Raw genomic sequence first — 20,597 nt, forward strand, 5'->3', positions numbered from 1 at the left:
TGAAGGGGAAAGTGAGCCAGGAGCTGAGGGCGACAGGCAGGCCGGCGAGGGGGGCAACTTACTGACGAGGGCCCAAAAAGGACAAGCAAGGCAGGTCGGGAGTCCAGGTCACCAGACAAGGCTGTGGTGGTGGGGCAGGTCTGAGGTCAAGCCAGGAAGCCAAGTCTGTAGTCAGGATCAACACGGGTACACGGCCAGATGCAAGTGTGGCCGCAACACAGCTCAGGCAGGGACCAAGCTCAAGAGCCTCAGCTTAAATGCAGCTCCTAAGAGATGGTGGCAGGGTGGGAAGCACCTCACTTCTTCCAGCTTTTTGTTGAATGGCTGCAAGGCCAGCAGGCATTGAGGCCAGAAGCCGCTGCAGGCCCAAAGTGCCTCAAAGGTAGATGTCTGCATTATCTAAGTAAGCAGCCACACCCCTAGGGGAGAGGGGAACCGCGGGCACTGACACTATCCCAGCTGACTTGGCTAAGAAGTGGTGTTGCGCTCTGCCATGTTGACATACCAAGGCTCTTTTATTGTGGTGGAATTGCAGCAGCTATTGTGGTGGACTTGAAGTCAAAAAACCTGGATTCAGCTCCTTGCTCCATTGAATGGTGGAGGAAGATCCCAAAGGAGAAAAAGCACTAGCTCCGTTGTCCTTTTTGCTCTGTGTAGATTACTGTCCATCATTCAGAGTCCTACTAGCTGCAGTTTTATGACTTTGTCCTAAGTAATGGCAATTCTTACCAAAGATTACTATGTTTGAAAAAAATCCCAAGAATATTGGCTGACTGGTGATGCTATACTACAGTCCTTGCTACTCAGGACTGCTGGCAGCGGCCCTATTCCAGTGTATCAAGCAAGAGCTGGAGGGTGCTGCTAGGTACCTGCAGAGGAGGTACCAGCAGACGAGACAATATGTTTTAGTAGGACTGAGAGAGTTGTTGCTGGGAGGGAGGTATAGCTGTCAGGAAAAGACAAGGTTCCAGTAACTGTGCTTCCTGTTTTACAGTGTTTTGGCAGAGCACTGTATAGTGTACATGTTACAGACCTTCTGGAAGAATCTTTCAGACAACTAGCAAGACAGTTTGACCAGGACTTAGAAGATCTGGATTTCAGTGCCAGCAACCAGTGAGAAACTGAAATATTTGGTGCAACTCATTGAACTTCTTTGTGACTCAATTCTCACTCTGAACAAGGGAAGACCAGTAATACGTGCCTTTATGAAAGTGCTTTGACTTTCCCACATGATAGGCGCTGTATCATCATTCTCAGGTTCTGTATTAAGTAACGATCTCTGGAAATAGACAACAGGGCAAAATATAAAAGTACATCAAACAGCCAGAAGCACAGGGAGTCACAAGTACCTACCACAAACTACCACTTGCACTAGTTGGAAAAAAAACCACCCCAGAACTGGGTGACCGCAGCGCACCACAGCAGGTCCTGCAGCTATGCAGAGCTGTTCACTGCCATGGTTTTAGAGCAGCCGCCTTTTTCTTGTTGCACATGCCAACACTAGTTCTTTCCACGTTTCAGGCTAACCTCTCTCTGGATGACGGCATCAATGTTGTTCACTAGCACACTCACACTTTGCTGCCTAAGTCATGCACCTTTGGAAGCCTCTGCCTAGGTTGTGCATACAAGTGAACTCCTTCCGTCCTTCCTTCTTCACTGTTTTTTCTTTTTTTTCAAAAACTAAACATCACTCCTGGGGATTTGTATCTGCAGATGTGACATGAAGAAAATGTTGATTACTTCAACTTCACTTTTCCAGGGGTGGTTCCTTTGGGATTCCTGCTGAGGGCCAGCGTATGGATTTGCAGGGTTTTTTTTGGAATATTCTCTGAATCAGAAATTACTGTTCATATGGAAGACAATTGTTCATAGGATGACAATTGCTGGTACTCAGACAACAGGAGATCTGATTTCACACATTCTTAAGGATGCTCAGCTACAGAGTATAGCTGGAGAAACATGCAAGTATCTGGGACTAGCTCTGGGCTCTATTACTTCTGTCTCCTACTTCTGAAGAGAAAAGCCCAAATCTTTTCCAAAGTTGGGAACTGCGTAATTGATATTACCTTCTTCCACACTCCTCTACTTTGGCCTCTTGAACCAGAGAGGTCTGGTGACACAAACTAGCACAGGATGGGGAAAGAAATACTGAAGCAACACACCATATATCTGCTTCAGCGTAAGCAGCAGAAAGGCTTAAATCAGCTATTCCATTCATGTTCAGCCCCTCGACCAGTGGATGGCACGATCCCTCACTTTGCCAGGCATTTACATATTTAACAAAATCATACTAATTTGCATATGCACAAATAGAAAATGCATTTGTACCCACAGAAAATTCACCTCCCTTGTTCAGTGAAACAGTTACATCTATAAAGTCACAAAAGCAAAAAATTGCTTGTTATCTATTTACCACATTTGTGCATGTTGAGAACAGTGACTTTGGTTCTCATCTAAGTGCACTTCTGGAATTCTCAATAAAAGGCTTTGGACTGGCAGTCCTCCACTTACCCCAGCAGAGAAGCAAAACATCACAAAAAGGAATGCATCCTTGGAGCCGTGTGGAACATACTTCACCTTAGTCAACATATGCACATGCAGGTCCCAAGACCACAACTGGATCCTTAACACATTTAGAAGAGTCTGAGGACTAAGAGTTTTCATTAATAACCACTGTAGACGGTACTGTTCTTTGTTCTTTCAGGCAAAGTCTCATCTTACACAGTTCTGAACTGCCACCCCACCAACTATGTTTTTGTTTTTAGATGTCAATAAATGTACGAACATGGATGTAGGAATACATTATTATTATTTTTATTGCTCTTGTTAAAAAGTCAGTGTATGAATTATGGCACTATGCTGTAAAAATGCAACATTACTGAGTGCTCTAACAGCATAAGGTCCATTATGACAAAATTTTAAACATGAAGCATGAGCTTCAATATGGATTTCCAAATTAAAAAAAAAAAACAAGCCTAAGAGGTAAATGGATTAATAATAACTGATTTATCTGGCATTTCAATACTAAGTGAATACAGAGTGGATTTGCAAGAATCGGACATATTTAAGACACGACAGAGTCAAACAAAGCTTCTAGAAATTGAAGAGTAAATTCTCTTTTTCTTTTTGACCTACATAGAGGTATCTGTTCTGCACAGTAGATGAATGTTACAGATCTCCTCTTACACTACAACCACAATGTGTCAGGGTGATTTGCATGAGAAAAGGAAAAAGCAAAACAAAACCTTTTCTACATTGCCAGTCAGAGAAAAAACTGTGTGCTTTGAAGTTTTAAAAATAAAAACATCGATTTAAGAAAAAAAATAAAATAAAAATCACATCTCCTGCGTAAATCTCCACCATAACAAAACATCAATGCCTATTAACTCTGTGCTTGGGGACTGAACAAAACTATGGCACTACTGCTAATTCTGAAGCAAACCCAAACAACTGGATATCCATGGATATTATTGCACTTGTAGCAGTGGGGCTTTAACTGGCCTGATAACTATTTTCATTGTATTAAAGCAAGTGAGATTTTTTTTTTTTTTTTAAGGTGTAATCTTGCTCAAAAGATGCGTTGTAAAAAGAATGATGTCCTAATTTAAACTGCCATACCCTTTATAAAACAGTGTAAGCATATCTGGCACAACATGAAGCTGATGATATGCCTCCACGGCTCCAGAAAAAGTCTTAAAGAATAACATTTCCCAGAGGATGGGTGGGCACAAAGTACCAAGTAAGGGGAAAGAAATGACAGTGGGCGTTAGTTTCCCAGCAAAAGGATGTCTTACATCACACAACAGATCAGAAATAAATAAGATGAAACTTGAAGAGCCTGAATATAAATCCTTGGATAATGCTGCAAGAGTCACCAGGCTTCACCAAACCAATGTCAGTGTATTTTGTTAAGCGTAATGCAGTTACTATATACAGTATGTTTATCAGATAATGCCAACTAACAATACACTAAATTAATGATTGTTAAACAAAAGGTGTACTAAAACAACGTACTTATAAAAACAGACGGTATCCCCCCAATTATGCATAGTTACATATGATGAAGTCCAGCTCTCTGGAGTCCAATGGATTGACACCTTCAAGCATCAGGAAGCAGTTTTCTGAAGCGTAAACAACATAATTAACAGAACCCAGTCAAGCTGTAGGGGAATTAGACTGTCAAAAATATCTCAAGTCCAATCACAAAACTCTCCATAAATGTCACCACTGCATATCTGCAATGGGGCAGTCATCCATTCAAAGGTTTTACACTGACATATTTCTTCAAAGGACCTTCTAAAGGATGTGCTATTTAATATGGTGGTGATCTACACACAAACAAAATATGTGATAAGCACAAAGCACTTAGGTTAAGAAGCACTTATGGAAGAATCCATGACATCTTTACAGCGTACTGGGTATGACTGCACGCACTATAAAGTTTCTCCTGCTTAGTATTGTGTGGCATTAAAATGGTTCATAGTATTTCTACATACTAAGAAAGGGCCTTCTCCCCGAGAAACCAGCTTCTCTGATATGGGAAGCCATCATGCCTGTATCTTGCTTTGCTACAGTAAGGCATGTACAACGAAGGTGACAATGTCAAATCCCCATGGATCATGACAAAAAGACCCAGTTCTTCCCTTTGTTTCTTGCTCAGCTTCTCTGCTCCATTACAACTGTCAATGTCAGTCAGCATCCATGTGGTGTTGTCTAGTAAGTAGAGGCTTCCCATCTGTATCTCCAATCTTTTTCTGCATTTCTTCCACTGCTTTCAGCAAAGCTGCTCGCTCCTGCTCAAGAGTGAGAACGGACTGCTTCAATTTGCTTTCATTGGTCAACAAAAGCTCTACTGTGGCTTCAAGGTTCTGGATCTTTCCATTAGCCACCTTTCAAAGTAAGAAGAAAGGAGGAGGGGGAGGAAGAAGGGGAAGAAAAAAAAAAAAAGGAAATTCATTAATAACTGACACCAACTTTAAACTATTTTTGAGATACATTAATACATATAAAATACTTTCCAAATGATGAAAAATTGCAAAGGTAAATGCAAGCATGAATTTTGTTAGATCTGTGTACTTTAGACTACAGCTATGGTTTTGCCTACAACAAGAAACTTCCCTCTCTACTTGATTGCTTTGATTAGTTTACAATTAAACTCAGAATATAATGCAAAGTAATGAAATTAGAAAGTTACTAAGCCTGCAAATTACACACCAAAGAACTGCAGGTTAGGATAAGCTTCTGTATGGGTCAGTTGGGAATCAGTTGGCCAGGCATATTTGTTGAATTCCATGTGCTTTGCAAAGCAAAGACAACGCAGCCTGTTACTGGCATCCTCATTTCATCTCGACATTGGGTCCAACAAATGCCAGATTTGGAGGCAAAAGGGGAGGAGGGGATTTAGTGTAACATGCAAATGGACAACACATCTTGAAAAATTTCAGAATTCTCCTTTGAAAGGTTGCACATATGGGCATTCTACTTCATGGCGAAACAATGTATTATATCATTCAAACTCATCACATGAAGTCTGTTGCTGAGGTACTTTGACAAAAGCAGAGATCTGTTTGGAAGTTTCAGTGCTGGATAACATTTGGAGACAAGAGCACTGGATGGTGTTCGCTTTCAGGGAAGTGTCTGCCTTTCTGATGAGCTCACTGCCCTTAATGTAATTATGCTGGGTTAAAAAGTTCAGCCTTTGGGGGCGAAATATTGAGAAACCATGACCCACATTGTTTGGTGATGCATTTTCCTCCCATCAGCAAAGGGTGACCTTTCACCTTAGGGAACGAATGCTGTGAAGCCCACTTCCAAGACAGTGGGATTGCTCCAACACTACAGACAGTTAAGTTCCCCATTATGATGTTAGGTGCTGACTTGCCAGCACTCAGGTGGAGATAAGCTTTGTAAAAAACTGCTTACGGCTGCCAAGTCTGTAGGGGCAGGAAGAGGTGGAAGATCCCCTGATTTGGGTATCCATGGGACGTCATATCTTAAATCTCATCCCAGAAGCCCCTCTCCCCTATGCTACATTCAAGAATTTCCTTGCCCATGTGCCTGAAGCTTTATGAAAATACCTTGCAGAGGAGTATCTCTTCTTCTGACTTCCCTAAGGCTCATCTTAGAACCTTAAAAAGGTTCAGTTCTCACAGGATCAGAATTTACAGCTTAAGCAAATTTTTGTTAGGAGAGGCAACCTAAGTCTGCACAGTTGGCTAGCTTTCGTCACAATACAGGACCAACAGCTGAGAAACCTGAAATCCTTCCCTCACCTATTGTCTTACAAAATCTATGTCTTGAACAATAATCAAGAGGCTTGAAACATCTGCTTCTTACCCTTGAAGTCCCTTTCTTCATCAAACTAAATTCATGGTCAAAAGTTTTATAACAAGTGTCCTGTTATACAGCAGCCATAAGCTGACCTCTTGAACAGTTAAGCAAAGAATAACCCCTACAGACACCAGGTGTACTCCTTCTGAAAAAGCTGCAGACTGAACAGGCACTGAGCATATGTTAGAAATCATTATTTCACATATTGTCTAAACAGTCTGGATAACAGTTTAAAAAAAAACTTTGTAAGAAAGAATATGTCTTTATAGACAATGTATCCCATGTCTGAGGTATCTCTAAACTGTGACACTGGCATTAGCTTTCCCATTCATGATAGACTAGCATCCCTGCTGTAATAAAGCAGTGACTGAAAATGTAAAAATGAAGTTGAGAATGCACTTTGTGTATTTTTAGTCATCTTCTACAGCTATGATTTTAATTACAAGAGAGGAGACAGTGTGATGAATCAACCTTTCATTTCACTTCACATATGCTCTTATCCATGCCCCCCCTCAGAATTTCTTCTGCATTTAAACTCTAAATGCTAAACTAAACAAAATTGCAAGTAGCTACACTTTAAAGTCACTAGACCGAATGCCAGTGTCTCCTGAACCTTAGTGTGGGATGTTCTCTTCTGAAAAGGTGGATAAATTAGAATGTTAATTAAATATGAAAAATAAATTGTACCTGCAGTTCTTCCAGGAGTTCAAAGTTTTGTTTGCGTAAGCTAGTGTTTGCCTTTTCTAATTTATCCAGTCTCTGATTGTCATTTAAAGATGAATCTATAAGCTCATCCTGAAGCACATGGTATTCCACTTCATAAGCTTGCAACTGCTTGGCAATATCCATTTCAAACACCTGTTGTATATAAAAATATTATTAGGTGATGTGCAGATCAAAACCATAGTTCATTTAATTCTTTAAAATCTATGGAGCTAGACTTAGATATGTAATCACTGCATACAAAAAAGGGACTTAATTTTTGGCATTCACATTTCCTCCTTTGGAAATGGCAAGATTGAAGCAGTAGAGCACAACACATTGGCACTGGATCTACTTAAAACTTTGCTACTGGTTTGCTGCCTGACTTCAGCAAAACCACTTACACTAAAGTTTTCAAGAAGCGTAGACCTTGTAGGGTATTTTTAGATTTCAAATTTAATACATCTCAGTTTGGCATAAACCCTCCTAGACACACTCAGAATTAGATGTCACTTTCAAAAAGTGTGGTCCAAGCCCATGTGCCACATGTACAAGTGTAAGGCTAAGCAGAAGGAAAGCTTTAAAGGAAAAACAGTAAACATTGCTACATTTACTTATGATTCTACAGTATTCCTAGATACTGAAAGAAAATGAAATAATCTATCCTTACAGTAATACACTTAATGGAAACACTATGTAATGTCAAAGCTGATTTCTATTATTGTTAACTATGAATCACTGAAATGAGTGCTCAGTCTTAATCATGAATGTTAAGAAAACCTTTTATTTCAAAAGCAGATAAATAAATTGAGGTGCACAGAGTGACCCAAAGGAAAAAATGGATATTGTGTTTTCCTTTTTCTAGGTTTTGGCAAACAACTGCCTTCAAATTATTCAGGAAACATGACTCAAGTGTCCCTGAGCTAGTTATCTCCTCCAAAAGCAGTGAAGGTGGTAAAATGAAAGGACAAGCGTGCCAGCCACAGAACATAGTAGAAACAAAAGCTGTTTTTAAAATGCATCTGGAAAATAGCCCAAGAATAGAAGTTCAAGGGCTATTCTTTATTTTTAAACCTCTCGTACCTTAATCCTTTTGGAAATTAGTCAAATATCAAATCCTATCTTAAATACCTGTCAAAATAACAATAATTATTTCCTATTTTATTTATCTGCTTTGTCTACAAAAATTTAACTGTTGGTTAAAGAAAACATCAGTTTATGAAATGTTTCTGACAGCTGTTACATGTGCTATGAAAAATTCTCTTATAGTTGTATAGCAGCAGAAACACATACTGAGCATCTAAGTAGAGAAGGCTGAAATGCAATTTTAATTTGAGTTTGGTCACACATACGGAACTCCCATTTTCTGTGGATTTAAGCATCCCTGGAGAAAACACACTGTTGAAATTTCAAGAAAACAAACGCTGCAATTGAGCAGGGCAGAATGCTAGTTCCTCTCATGACCTCTGCCACTTCTAGCCCCTGTGCTCTGGAGAGGGGAGGGAAATCCCTGCTGTCATACCCAGAGTATCAAACCTGAAAGGCGGGAAACATGAGGCAAATCAAAAGCTTGACTTGAAAACTAGCTAACTGAAGGCACGTTAGGGCATGTAAACCAAAGGCCATGCTGCAGAAGGCATGAGGAGGATGGGGATTATCCCCAGAGCTGTGTATGGACTGAAGGGCTGGTCAAACAGCTGCAGTCTTCAAAGGCAGCCCTGATCAAAGCAGGGGAACTGCTCTCCCTTCAACTCACTTCTACCTGCCCTCTTTAAATTTAGAGCAGTCAGAGCTGCCTAAGACGAGTCTCTCTCCCTCCTTCTGCTCAAAGCCAATGGTTTTCTGCAGGTCACCTAAGCACTGTGAGTCTCCGCAGAGCCGTGCGCTCCAGGCTTTCAGCCTGGCAGGTAACATACGATACACTTCGCCCCCTAGAAATCGCTTGCTCTCCTTCCCCTCACACAGGCTTTCCAGCTCTCCCCTCCTTCCTTTGATAGTAAGCACTATATACAGTTTTTCTGGTCCTGATTCCAGCACGTCCCCTGGAAGCTTTGCTGACGGGGATCAGAAGGGAGCCCCTCGCCAGCACCCTGCAGCATCCTGTGCTGCTGCCCACTTTCCTTACCAAGCCACAGGTTTTGCAGATCTCCTGCAGCCCTTGCTGAGTGACAGGCATTTGCAGTTCTGCACAGTACACCCCCCATCTTTTGGGCCATAAAAGGCCTTCAGAAAAACAGGCTAAAACCCGTCTTCTCTTTGCCTGCTGCAAATGAGATGTCAAGTGTAACAGTTAGGGTTTCAAAACAGGCAAGCCTTAACTGAAACATTTTGCGATTTTCTCAGATTCCATAGTTATTGTGTGCAGCCTTCTGCTAGTTTAGCAATATTGCATCATTTTCCTTATCTACCATTTTAAAAAAAATGTATCAAGGGTTCCCATTTTTTGCTGTCTACTGCTGACTGCTCACTGCCAGAGACTGCACTGCCCCATGTTCTCCTGCCAGAAATACAAAGGTGCTGTTGGAACATACTGAACCAGCACCATAAAAGCCAGTATAGGCAAAGTCAACATAGGGAGGCTTCTAATTTCATTAAGTAAGGTCAATGTTTGTGAGGCTCTTGTAAGTCAAATTTTGCTTCTGAAATGAGACTTGGAGAGGAAGATTCTTTGGAGACAGGAAAATTGAGAAGGCTTTTAAGCCCACCTTGCTGCTTTTTTTTGTGGAATGCACCGTGTATGGGCTGCAATATTGCTGCCAGTAACAAAGTGTTGCACACTTCAGAAAAAAAAAAGTAAACTGATTTTCATTAAAGGCTTCATAAAGTGACCATAACAAACATGTAGATGTATGAACGCAGAGGTACCATACAAGTCATACGCTTCCAAAAGTTTTCAACACCTTCAGAAGTGCAATAGCAATTCTCATCTTGAAGTAACACAATACACCATTGTGGTTTTTCTGTCAAGAAGTTGTTAAAAAGAGCATTCCTTTGCATTCTACTCATATGTTCGGATTATTTCATACCTGACTAATGGTCTTTTCCATCTGTACCAAACCCAAGTTGGGGAGAGTGTTTTTAATAAAATCAACAATAGTTTCTAGGTTCTCATGCTGCAGAATCAAGGGTTTGTGGCTTCCCAAAAGACTTAAAGCCACTTTAAATATAGCCTCTGATCCTTGAAGGAAGAGCATGTCTGTGAAAACAAAGAAAAAGCAAAGTACATCAAGCAAGCGCCTCTTTTGACAAGAATATTAAAACAGTAAAATGTCCAAGAACAACAACTTCTCATGGGAGCAATTTGGAGGCTACATATACTGTGCCAGACACGTGCTTTTGTTACTATGGCTATGGCTTTAGAACTTATGTAGGATCAAGATTATTACTGTGAATAGCACACTTGGCTAACACAATCAATTATTAATTTGTTTAGTGAGTTTTCATCAAAAAAATCCAATTCAAATTTGAGCTAAGTACATAATAAACCAGGTAGCCAAGTTTGTCAGTGTTGCCAGGTTTTTGTGCATGTACTGGTTTTGTGGGGCTTTTTCTTTTGAGATGTTCATGTGCATGTGCTTATTTTAAGTATGTGTCTCAACCACTTATGTTAATATTCTAACAGCTACATTAATAAGTACCTTGAAATCTTAGTAATACAGCTTAAGCGTTAATATTGCAGGTGGCCTTGCAATGACAGCACCTGGCATACATTCAAGCACACTGAAACCGCAGTGTATAATGACCTTTCAATGCAACTTCCTTTCTTTTCTTTTCCTTTACAAATTGCCTTTGTCTTTATAGAGGAACGAAATAGAAGACTGCAATGAAAGCATCAGACAAGAAACCCATCTTCCCAAACCCATCTGTACACAGTATAAACAGCATTGCCCTGCATTTGACTTTCCTGCTACTATAAAACTCAGAATCTGCTCCTGCTTTTATTGAGGGACTCGCTACAGGCAAAAACATCTAACATATGAAACAATACTTATGGAGGTGGAAAAGGAAGAGAAGATACTGTGTGTTTATTCCATATTTCCTAAATTTATTTATTTTTAGGGGGCTTCTCTCTTGTTCTTTCCCTTCTTTGTATTCAAAGCTGTGAATGAAGTCATAATCACTTACAAAGAGAGAAAAAACCCACCACACAGTAAGGGAAGTAACTACTAGCAAAACCACAGGTATCTCTGATGTAGTAAAGAACACATGAAAGCACTGGCTAACTGCCTTTCTTAGTAAAAGCAATCTCTCTTTCCAAATTTGTATCAGAATAAAATTCCCCCTTGTGCTCTTTTGCCTGTAACGTTGAAGCCATAACTCATTTCACTTCTCTCTCTTTCTCTCTGAGAAAGAAAAGCACAAATAATAACTAACCATAAACCTTTGCTGTCATTTGTCCTAAAAGTGGTGTACAATTTTTCAGCTCTGATTCACTGTAAAATCCAAAGGCGGGAATGATTGAAAAGTGGTATCAGATCAGGTATCTGACTCAATTCTCTATTGAAACGGAAAACTATGGGAAAATGCTTTATAGGGAAAGGATTTATTAGGACAGGAAATGCTGAAGAACAGCTAGGAAACACAAAGTGAAAAAAACAGAGCTGAAAATAATGCAGATTTATGATTCAGCACCCACCTCATAAAGACACGTAGATTAACTCAAGTATCAACTCAAGTTGTTAACGAACGTCTGTATGAGCTGAGCTGGTAATATACAGCTGAAATCCCTCTCTCATTTAAAACAGCAAGTACTTAACAAAGACCTGTTTGTTATCCAGTCCCCACACTTCCCGTTAAGTGGGCTGCCAGCCAACGACAGTACAGTGAAGGTACCCAAATTAATGTCATCAAGACTGGCAGCCTACAGGATGAAAAAGACCCATCAAGTTATATCTACAATCTTGAACCAAAATAAACACTATTCTACCAAGTCTCCTCCATTCATAAGTAAATAAGAGGTATTAAAGAACACATGTTTATTAATGCTGTACTTTCGTTAAATCCTGCTCAGGAAAATTGTTGAAAGTTTGGGCAGATAATTAAAAAGTTAAAAGGAGTTTTGCTATTTGACCCATAAAACAGTCTTTGGGTTAACCTCTTTCTAGCCCACTTCTTTTACACATTGCTTGTAAGATGCTTGCAAAAAGTACACTCTATGGGAAACTAAAGGAAGTGGCCTGTAACAATTATATTATTAAATAGCAGTGGGCCTTCGAATATCAAGGGTTCAGAGATACCACGTTAGAAAATGTCAGTGCAATCTTATAGGCTTAGTAACCTATAGATGAGTTACTTCAGCATTAAAAGGCAACATTCTTTCATCCCAAGGGTTCTAATTAGCGAGCAATGAAAACATACGTATGTTCTGCAAAAGTGTGTGAACACATAGGTCAGAACTGATCGGATCCTAACCTGCCATGCTATCGACAGCCGCCAGCAAAGTGACAGCTCCAGCCTTTTTTTAGGTTTACAGTTGTGTTTCGGAGTCTTCAGTTTGGGTGAAGATGAGATTTTACTTTCTACTGTTAAAAGAACGTCCAATGTCCTCGACTTACATAGTTCCAGTAAACACTGTTTTAAGAAAATTACTAAATACTTTGAAACATAAAAAACTGCAAGTGTTGGTCATGCTGGACTTCCTCTAAAAAACATCAGAGATTTTTAAGAGGTGACGGTTTCAGTCACGCATGTTTTTCTGTTCTTGACCTAAAATCAGGCCTGTGAAGATCACGTATTTTTGCCTTCTATTCTAAGGTACAATAGTTGCTTTCTAAAGCCCTACAATCCTCCAATGACAGATAAAATACTAATCTGTGTATTAAGGCAGAAATCCAAATATACTGCAGTCAATTGTCCAATTCCAAGATTCTTCTTATCATGTACAATACTATGAATGATTAAGAATAATTGAAAGATGAACTGATTATAAACTCAGTATACGATACTAGCATATAGCACTTCATTTAATTCCTACAGATTATTACTGTCAGCTAGATATTTGTCGATGTACGTTAGCCTACTTTGAACTGTTCTAGGAAAAAAACCCAACATAAATAATGCTGATTTCCCTAGAGCTCAGATGATAGTCACAGGATATATAGTTCTACTTAGCTCTATACCATCCCTTTCACTGTGATTTCTTCTAGCACTACTTGTGGCATGTCCTTAAACAGAAACAGGACAGGATTCTTCTTGGTTCTTCTTGGAATCTCTATTCATTATTTGTTATTGTTGTAGATGAGAGTATAATTTTTTAAGTCAGGAAAGTGTCGATATTAATAGTCTAATACATAATTGCTTCATCACATCTCGTAAGTGAGACTGACTAAGGAAAATGAAAATAGCTTCATTTCCCTTCAAAGATAGGAATCGGGGGGGAAAGCTGCAACGTGCCCTGCCAATCACAGATGTTCCAGTACCACATAATGAAATTGAAAAACAAACAACTGAAAAGGAAATAAAGCATTTTCTTAAACACCAAACAATTAATCTACGAAATATTCATCCATAAATTGGCATCAAGGTAAATTCTTAATAGGAATTTAATTAAAAAAAAGAGAACTTCACTTATGTAGATTGTAAAAACAGGTAACAGAAGTGACTTTAGAGCCTAAACTCCATGCGCTTCCAAACATTTTCGGAAAGTGAGATTATCATTCAGGGTAAAATTGTAAGGATAAGAAACATTAGTTTAAAAGCCTTATGTTTCTGCAGAGCAAATCCATGATAATCCGTCCTAATAACAGGATTCCACGTGTAAGACTTCAAAAAGAACAGATAGAAGTTTTAGGAAGAATTACCAAACACTCTGGCTACAAATCCGAGGGGAAACTGGGAGGCAAACATGGTGAGAAACCAGGGAGCAGCATAGAGGCTGGGGCCAATCTCATGTTCCTCTAGATGGTTATAGAGATCTCGATGGTAGTCATGAAGTAGTCGAGACAGTTGATACATCTGGATCTGCATGAATAAGGATAAAGAGATGAAAGATGAACATGTTTTAACACTCATAGTAGCAAAGTCCATGCTTCACACTCTTACATGAAACAGAGAAAGATATTTATTAATTGATGTTTGGACGGAATTGTGCGAAGAAAAGAAATACTCAGAAGCCATCTAAAAGACAGATGACCAGCACAGATCCCCTGAGAGCCTATGACAGGCTTATTTCAAGGTCATTTGAATCTCATACAACACCCAACAGAATTCTTCCCATTTATGGTTTTCATTATTTCTCTGATGGTCTTTTTATTTGAAACTAGCGCATTTAAGATGATGTATTCTTTTCCCAGATTGTCCTTCCCCACTTTTGAGAACTGAATTTAAGTTCAAGTCCAGATTTTGACAACGCTATCTATATTGCATTATTATGATTTACCACCAGCATCCTTCTATTAGAAAAACTGAAATCATACCTGTAAAATTGTCATGTCCGGACGATATTGTTTTCTCAGGCCCACGTCAAACATGAGAAACTTTAGCATTTTAAAAGCATCTTCTTCACTCATATGAAGTAGTAAAACTCCTGCTACAAAACTAAGGCCCTGGCAATATCCTACTTCCTGGTCCAGAAGAGAATAGGCCTTCAAAATATTGTAGAGTGACAGTTGCCCAGCTCCCAGCTGTGCTGAGAAGTATGGATGTGTTGGAAACGTGCGCCCTGTGAAAACAGTTGAAGTTAGCAACTTAAACTAAAAAAAACCCAACCCTCGCCATGTTATCAAATTAAACAGTCTTTCAAAAAGGTAGATTCTTTTGGAAAGTAGATTCTGAGTCAACCCACAGAAAGACCATTAAAAAGTCAGTAAAAACCAATTGACTCTTATGCTCTGCTACTGTTTTGTTACAGTAGTTGCAAAATTAATTTAGAAATTGTCAGGGGGATGGGGACAAACTGTCAGAACAGCTGAATAACTGGTTCTTAAGTCTGGCCCTTGATCAGTTTGATAAAGGCATTATAGGTTGCCGATAACAACGGGAGACTGGATTCAGTGGATCAATGAGTCACACGGTCCTCTTTTCCTGAGTAAAAAGTGTTAGCTTTTAGACAAATATTAGGATCCAGGCACAGACTTAGAATATCTGAACTCTCTCGATGACAGGGTACCTGTAGCCTTTGTTCTAGCTGATGCCTCATCAGAGAGGGTCATTAATGACCTGGAAAATTGGGCAGAGAGCACCCTCAGCGAGTTTGCAGATGACACAAAGCTGGGAGGAGTGGCTGATAGAACAGAGGGTCATGCTACCCTTCTGAGGGACCTCAACAGGCTAGAGAAACGGGCTGACAAGAACCTCATCAAGTCAACAAAAGGAAGTGAAAAAATCCTGCACCAGGGGAGGAACAACCCCATGTGGTGGTACATGCTGGGGACCACCCATCTGGAAAGCAGCGTTGCAGAAAAGGACCTGGGGGTCCCGGTGTCACCAAGTTGAACATGAAGCAGCAATGTGCCCTTGCAGCAAAGAAGGCTAATAGTATCCTGGGCTGCAGTAGGCAGAGCATTGCCAGAAAGTCTAGGGAGGTGATCCTTCCCCTCTACTCAGCACTGAGAGGCCACACCTGGAGTGCTGTGCCCAGTTCTGGGCTCCCCAGTACAAGAGAGATAAGGACATACTGCATAGTCCAGCAAAGGGCCACTAAAATGATGAAGGGACTGCAGCATCTCCTATGAAGAAAGGCTTAGAGACCTGGGATGTTCAGCTTGGAGAAGAAAAGGCTCAGGGGGCTCTTATCACAACTAAGATTTGTTATGCAAATTTCTGATGCACAAATAGCCAGTGGAAGGGACCGAAGAGGAGGGAGCCAGGCTCTTCTAAGCAGTGCCCACTAACAGGGCAAAAGGCAATGGGCACAAATTGAAATACAGGAAATGGCACCTAACATAAAAAAAAAAATAAATCTTATTGTAAGGGTGGCCAGACATTGGCACTGGCTGCCCAGAGAAGTTGCAGAATCTCCATCTATGGACATATTCAAAATCTGAGCAAACATAGTCCTGGGCAGCCTGCTTTAAATGACCCTGTTTTGAGCAGGGGGGTTGGACTAGATGATCTCAAGATGTCCCTTCCAACCTCAACTACTTTGTGATTCTGTGAACAGAGACATTAAAGGGGTCACTTTTACAAAGTGTTTTTCAAAAACTTTTCCAAAAGGGAATATTTTAATTTCTAGGAAAAAAACCCTCCACCTATCAAGATTTACCCTGTGAAATACCTCAGCTGAGAAGAAATTTGAATACTTCTTTTGTTCTAGTATTAAGTGGAGCTTGTTTTTCAGTTGCCCACTTGTTAAATACCACCCCACCCTTTAGCCCCTGGAATGCCGCTGTGCTGCCAGATAATATCAGAGCTCCTCTTTCAAAAAGACAAAGCCCAGGGCAGAGTCCTTCTGCCATCTGGTAACTGCTCTGGCCTGTCACATGGGACACTGGCATTCAGTTCCTGAGCAGGTTTCCCCCTGCCCAGGATGTCACAGAGTCCAATGTTACAGGAGAAACACTTCCAGCTTCCAAATGAGAAGGAACTTGTGTTCCTTTGCAAAGGAATCCTCTGCCTGAATGGCAAGTTATTACAGCACAGTCCAAAGGCAGACCTGTACTGCCTCACTCACACAGCAAGGCTTCTTTCATGTAAGTCATGAAGAACAGTTACAAGCTGAACAAGAATAAGAACACAAAGAAGTTCTAAAATACAATAAATGGAAGAGGAGCTAAGAACAACTGCTAAACTCACAAGCCGATTTGTTTCTGAGTGCCCTGGTGATGACTTAACTAAGAATTTTAGCTTTTACCTAGAGCAAACAACTCCTGGCCCTGCTGAAAAGAGACTCTAAATGAACTGCGATACCTCAAGAGTGCCAGAATGAGAAACTAAGTACCTACTACTTTATTTTTGAAATGTCATAAAACAAAACATAATTTTCTAATGTGTTCAGCAAACACTCAGTGATGAGTACAGCAGTTTCCTACACTGATAGCATCTGGAAGTGTTTACCCTACCTTATGGAAAGAAGAACTCTTTTACTGAACGTGACTTTGGTGTTGAGGACCTGAAATCCCCAGTGACTGTAGTGGTTGTGCAGGTGGGGCCACAAAAGGAAATACACAGAAAAGCCTTCAGGGAATTGTGGCTTTGTTCTTGTCCGTTTACTAAATAGCACTGTGACATGTAAACTTGGGCAGGAACGTGGCTGCTGTACCTTACCTCTGCACGCAGATGCACACCGCTGTCATTCTCAGGAAGCACTATTTACAGCTGAAGATGCATTGATTCAAATGTGAGCAACACTATTATGGTTTTGGCTTATACAGCATTAGCAGGACCTCTTTAGCTTAATTTGGGAAAGCTTTTTAAATATTATAACCATGTATTGCAAGAACATAGGTTTTTCTCTCAAGGGAAAAGTGCTTGCTTTCAGAAGGATTCTTAAAGATTTAAGAGAAAACGCTTCTGATAGCCTGAAGGAACACAAGTGAGAACATGCAAATTCCTTCTAGATGCCTACCCAGTTACGCTGCCTGATACTCTGCAGCACTACTCTATTGCAATGTGAATCACTAGGAAACCAGGAAGTCTTCAGCTTCCTAGTTTCATCTTACTGAAATAATAGGGCCAAATCCTCCCCTGAGCTAACGGGCTAGCAAATAGCTCCCTGGCAAAAACAACGCTTTGCGTGAAAACTGCCATGAAGTTACCAATTTGCCAACAGGTGCAGTGATTTATTTCTGCAAGCAGAGCAGGCAGCTAAAAGGAGAAAGCATTTGTGTGTAGAACCAGGCAGAAAATACGATCAGCTTGCTGAGCCAGCAAGCCCCAATCCGCCGCGTGAGCCAACCAAGCTCAGGCTGACTGTGCTCCCTACTCTCCAGGAGCTGTCTCACCCCTCTCTCCTCTGATGAAGGTGTTCAATTCACTAACCCAGCACAAAACTATTCATCCCTCACTGAGGCACTTCAGTGCGACAGAATCCCAACGTTCATGGCCGGGGATATCAGCAGCAGGTATGCCGAGTTGACCGGTAGATACTTGCTAGCAAAGACCTTAACAAAACCATCTGGGAGCAGCAACCAGAGACAGTAACAACATTTAATACTGATCGACATCTTACAGACCATACTGACTTTTGGTCTTATTAAATGTTCTTGGCTTTTGTTATCGTCTTCAGTCCAGCAGTGGCAAGAGTTAATCACTGAAAGACAATCTCACACAAGGAAACTAGAAGTGATAAAGGAAGAGGACCAGGAAAAGTAAAAGGAAGGGTTAAGAATGGCACCATTTTTTTTTGAGCTATATGAAGACTACTCTTTTACAATTATCTGGAGCAGTCTCTTCTGCTCCTACCCTAAAACAATCATTTCATTCCATTTAGATTTCCTTTCACATGTTTCCTTCTAGTACTAGAAGAAACTTTTTCATTTCTGAATGATAAATGTGAGGGAAAATGGAAAACTCTACTGAAGAAGATCAAAAGCCTGCCTCAAGCTGACCTACCAGTAATGTCAAATTTAAGATTTTTGGTTCCTAACCTCTCACTACTGAACTCAAATAGTTTATGTGCCTCCACAGAACCAATTCACTGTCCCTAAATCAGGAGCCAGCTACTACTTAAAAGTAGGCAGTGAATTAGATGTGAACAAGCTGCCTTAAAAAAAGCCTTAAAATTATTGTTAAAAAGAGCTTCTTTCATAATTGTTTTAATACAAGTAAAAATAGCAACTACTAGCAACTACCCATTAAAAAAAGCAAAAAAAGTGAAAAAACCGAAAGTTCTGCATCATTTCAAGTAAAAGTGTTTAACAGAGACAGATATCACTGGACATCACGAATGAATAACACATGTTATTCAACAGTTTGAACTTAAATATTGACTTCTTTTCTCGATAATTTGTATTCCACGGGCCTGTGGAGTTCACTGTCAATATCTGAAATACAGATTCATTACAATTACATCTAGCAATCTCTTATTACCACATGTTGCAAAGGATCTCTGTGCTTGAAATGCAGATTTTGCTTTTTTTTTATGGTGTCCAGTAATAGTTCTCACTCGTATCAGCTTAAAAGCAGTTCTTACCAACAACCTATTATTAAATGGTGAGAGGCTTTTTGTGTGTTACCTTCTTTTATTTAATTCTCTTCCTGAGATCATAAACCCCTTATTTTGATTTCAGACCACTACTGTACTTACCTAGGTCAATAAGTATTGCATGTTGCTGGGAAGTTAGTTGTTTTAAGAGCTCTTTATAAGGTGTGTCCTTTGGTTGTTGTTTGCTCGGAAACTGATGTTTAAGATGGTATTGCTCTGCTAGGAACTTCCAGATCTCCCCACGGTGGTGACGTGGTACTCCTGAGAAAAGTCAGTCGTTAAAACAGTAATTTGTACTCATACTGAGGGTTCAGCTATAGTTGAGCTAACAGGATTGAGGAACTGAAGATCCCTATCTGCTAGATATGCAAGCTGATCCCTATCTGCTAGATCTGTATCTGCTATCTCCAATAGACCATAGAAGCAGATCACACTACAGTGCTTATACTTCCTCGACCAATAAAACACATCAGCATCTTAACAGGAGAGATTTAAGGTAGAAAGAGGGTGAGCTGCCCACATCTAAGGCGCCACTCACATTCTGTCAGATGTACTCAGAGAGGCAGCAAAAAATGCAATACTTGTCTCTGAGAAGTTATACGCTTATCTCCCATTTTTCCATGTAAAGTACACAATAAAGCACTGCAATAGAACTAATTAACATTTTTCACTAATAATAGCACTGACATTGTTGTTAGGAGTAAGTTTTAGGAAGGTAGGATGCACATATACCAGAAGTATAAACAAGTACAAATGAGATGAGATCCAGAGACTACAACACAAGGCAGATAATCAGAAAGCAAGTACTGTATTTCTAGTTTTGCTATTAGTTTGCTGAATGACTGACTGGTACTCATAAAAATGTTTTAAAGCTTGAATTTCTTTCTCTATAGAAAGGGATGATGCTACTTGACTATTTCACATAGGTAATGGTAGCCTTCATTTGTATCTATATGCAAAGCTCTAGAAGTAACAGACAGGTTATTGTTACATGCATACTGTATTTAGCACAAGACTGGCACTATTAAATCACCCACACAAGAAATCAATACATCAATATTCTTTGTGAAAGTATTCTATCTAATCCATGAGGTACTGGAACCATATATTACAGTTTGAAGTAACTTATGGCTTAAAGTTTTTTGGCCTGCTTTTTTCTTTTGGTATATATGTAACATATGGATGACAAGAACAATAGGAGAAATCAAAATTAAGTCAAGCATACAATGTACATGGAAAGATAACAAAACACATTAGAGCAATTTCACTGCCTTCTCTCATATAAGCACAAAAGGATATGAATTTATCTCTGTAATACTTACTTTTACTACACTATCGTAATCCAGAGACAACTGCTTGAAAATGAAATGCTAGTAGAACGTACAATATTACTTTAGGGAACTTAAACCCAATTATCGGAAAAGTCTCCAACATGAAACAGTGAGGGAAAGTCCTGTTTCAGACACTGGATGAGCCAGGTTCT

At 39.9% G+C, this 20,597-nt stretch overlaps 1 protein-coding gene across 8 annotated transcripts in view; it reads right to left on the reverse strand.

Annotated features, from left to right (window-relative positions):
* Positions 1-230: 230 nt before the first annotated feature.
* Positions 231-20,597, reverse strand: part of TBC1D1 (TBC1 domain family member 1) — a 115,582-nt gene continuing 95,215 nt past the window's right edge. For 3 of the 8 annotated variants that reach the window (XM_054204354.1, XM_054204355.1, XM_054204353.1), the window contains exons 17-22: positions 19,217-19,375; positions 14,448-14,692; positions 13,833-13,992; positions 10,059-10,228; positions 7,018-7,188; positions 236-4,889 (exon numbers count right to left, since the gene is read on the reverse strand). In XM_054204354.1, the coding sequence (XP_054060329.1) occupies positions 4,689-4,889; positions 7,018-7,188; positions 10,059-10,228; positions 13,833-13,992; positions 14,448-14,692; positions 19,217-19,375 (1,106 nt within the window). In that variant the 3' untranslated portion in view covers positions 236-4,688. Of the gene's footprint in view, positions 4,890-7,017; positions 7,189-10,058; positions 10,229-13,832; positions 13,993-14,447; positions 14,693-19,216; positions 19,376-20,597 lie in introns of all 8 variants that reach the window. The other 5 variants (XM_054204352.1, XM_054204358.1, XM_054204359.1 and 2 more) reach the window with 4 other exon arrangements.

This window comes from Rissa tridactyla, chromosome 5 (assembly GCF_028500815.1).
Source record: "Rissa tridactyla isolate bRisTri1 chromosome 5, bRisTri1.patW.cur.20221130, whole genome shotgun sequence".
In the NCBI taxonomy this organism is placed as follows: domain Eukaryota; kingdom Metazoa; phylum Chordata; class Aves; order Charadriiformes; family Laridae; genus Rissa; species Rissa tridactyla.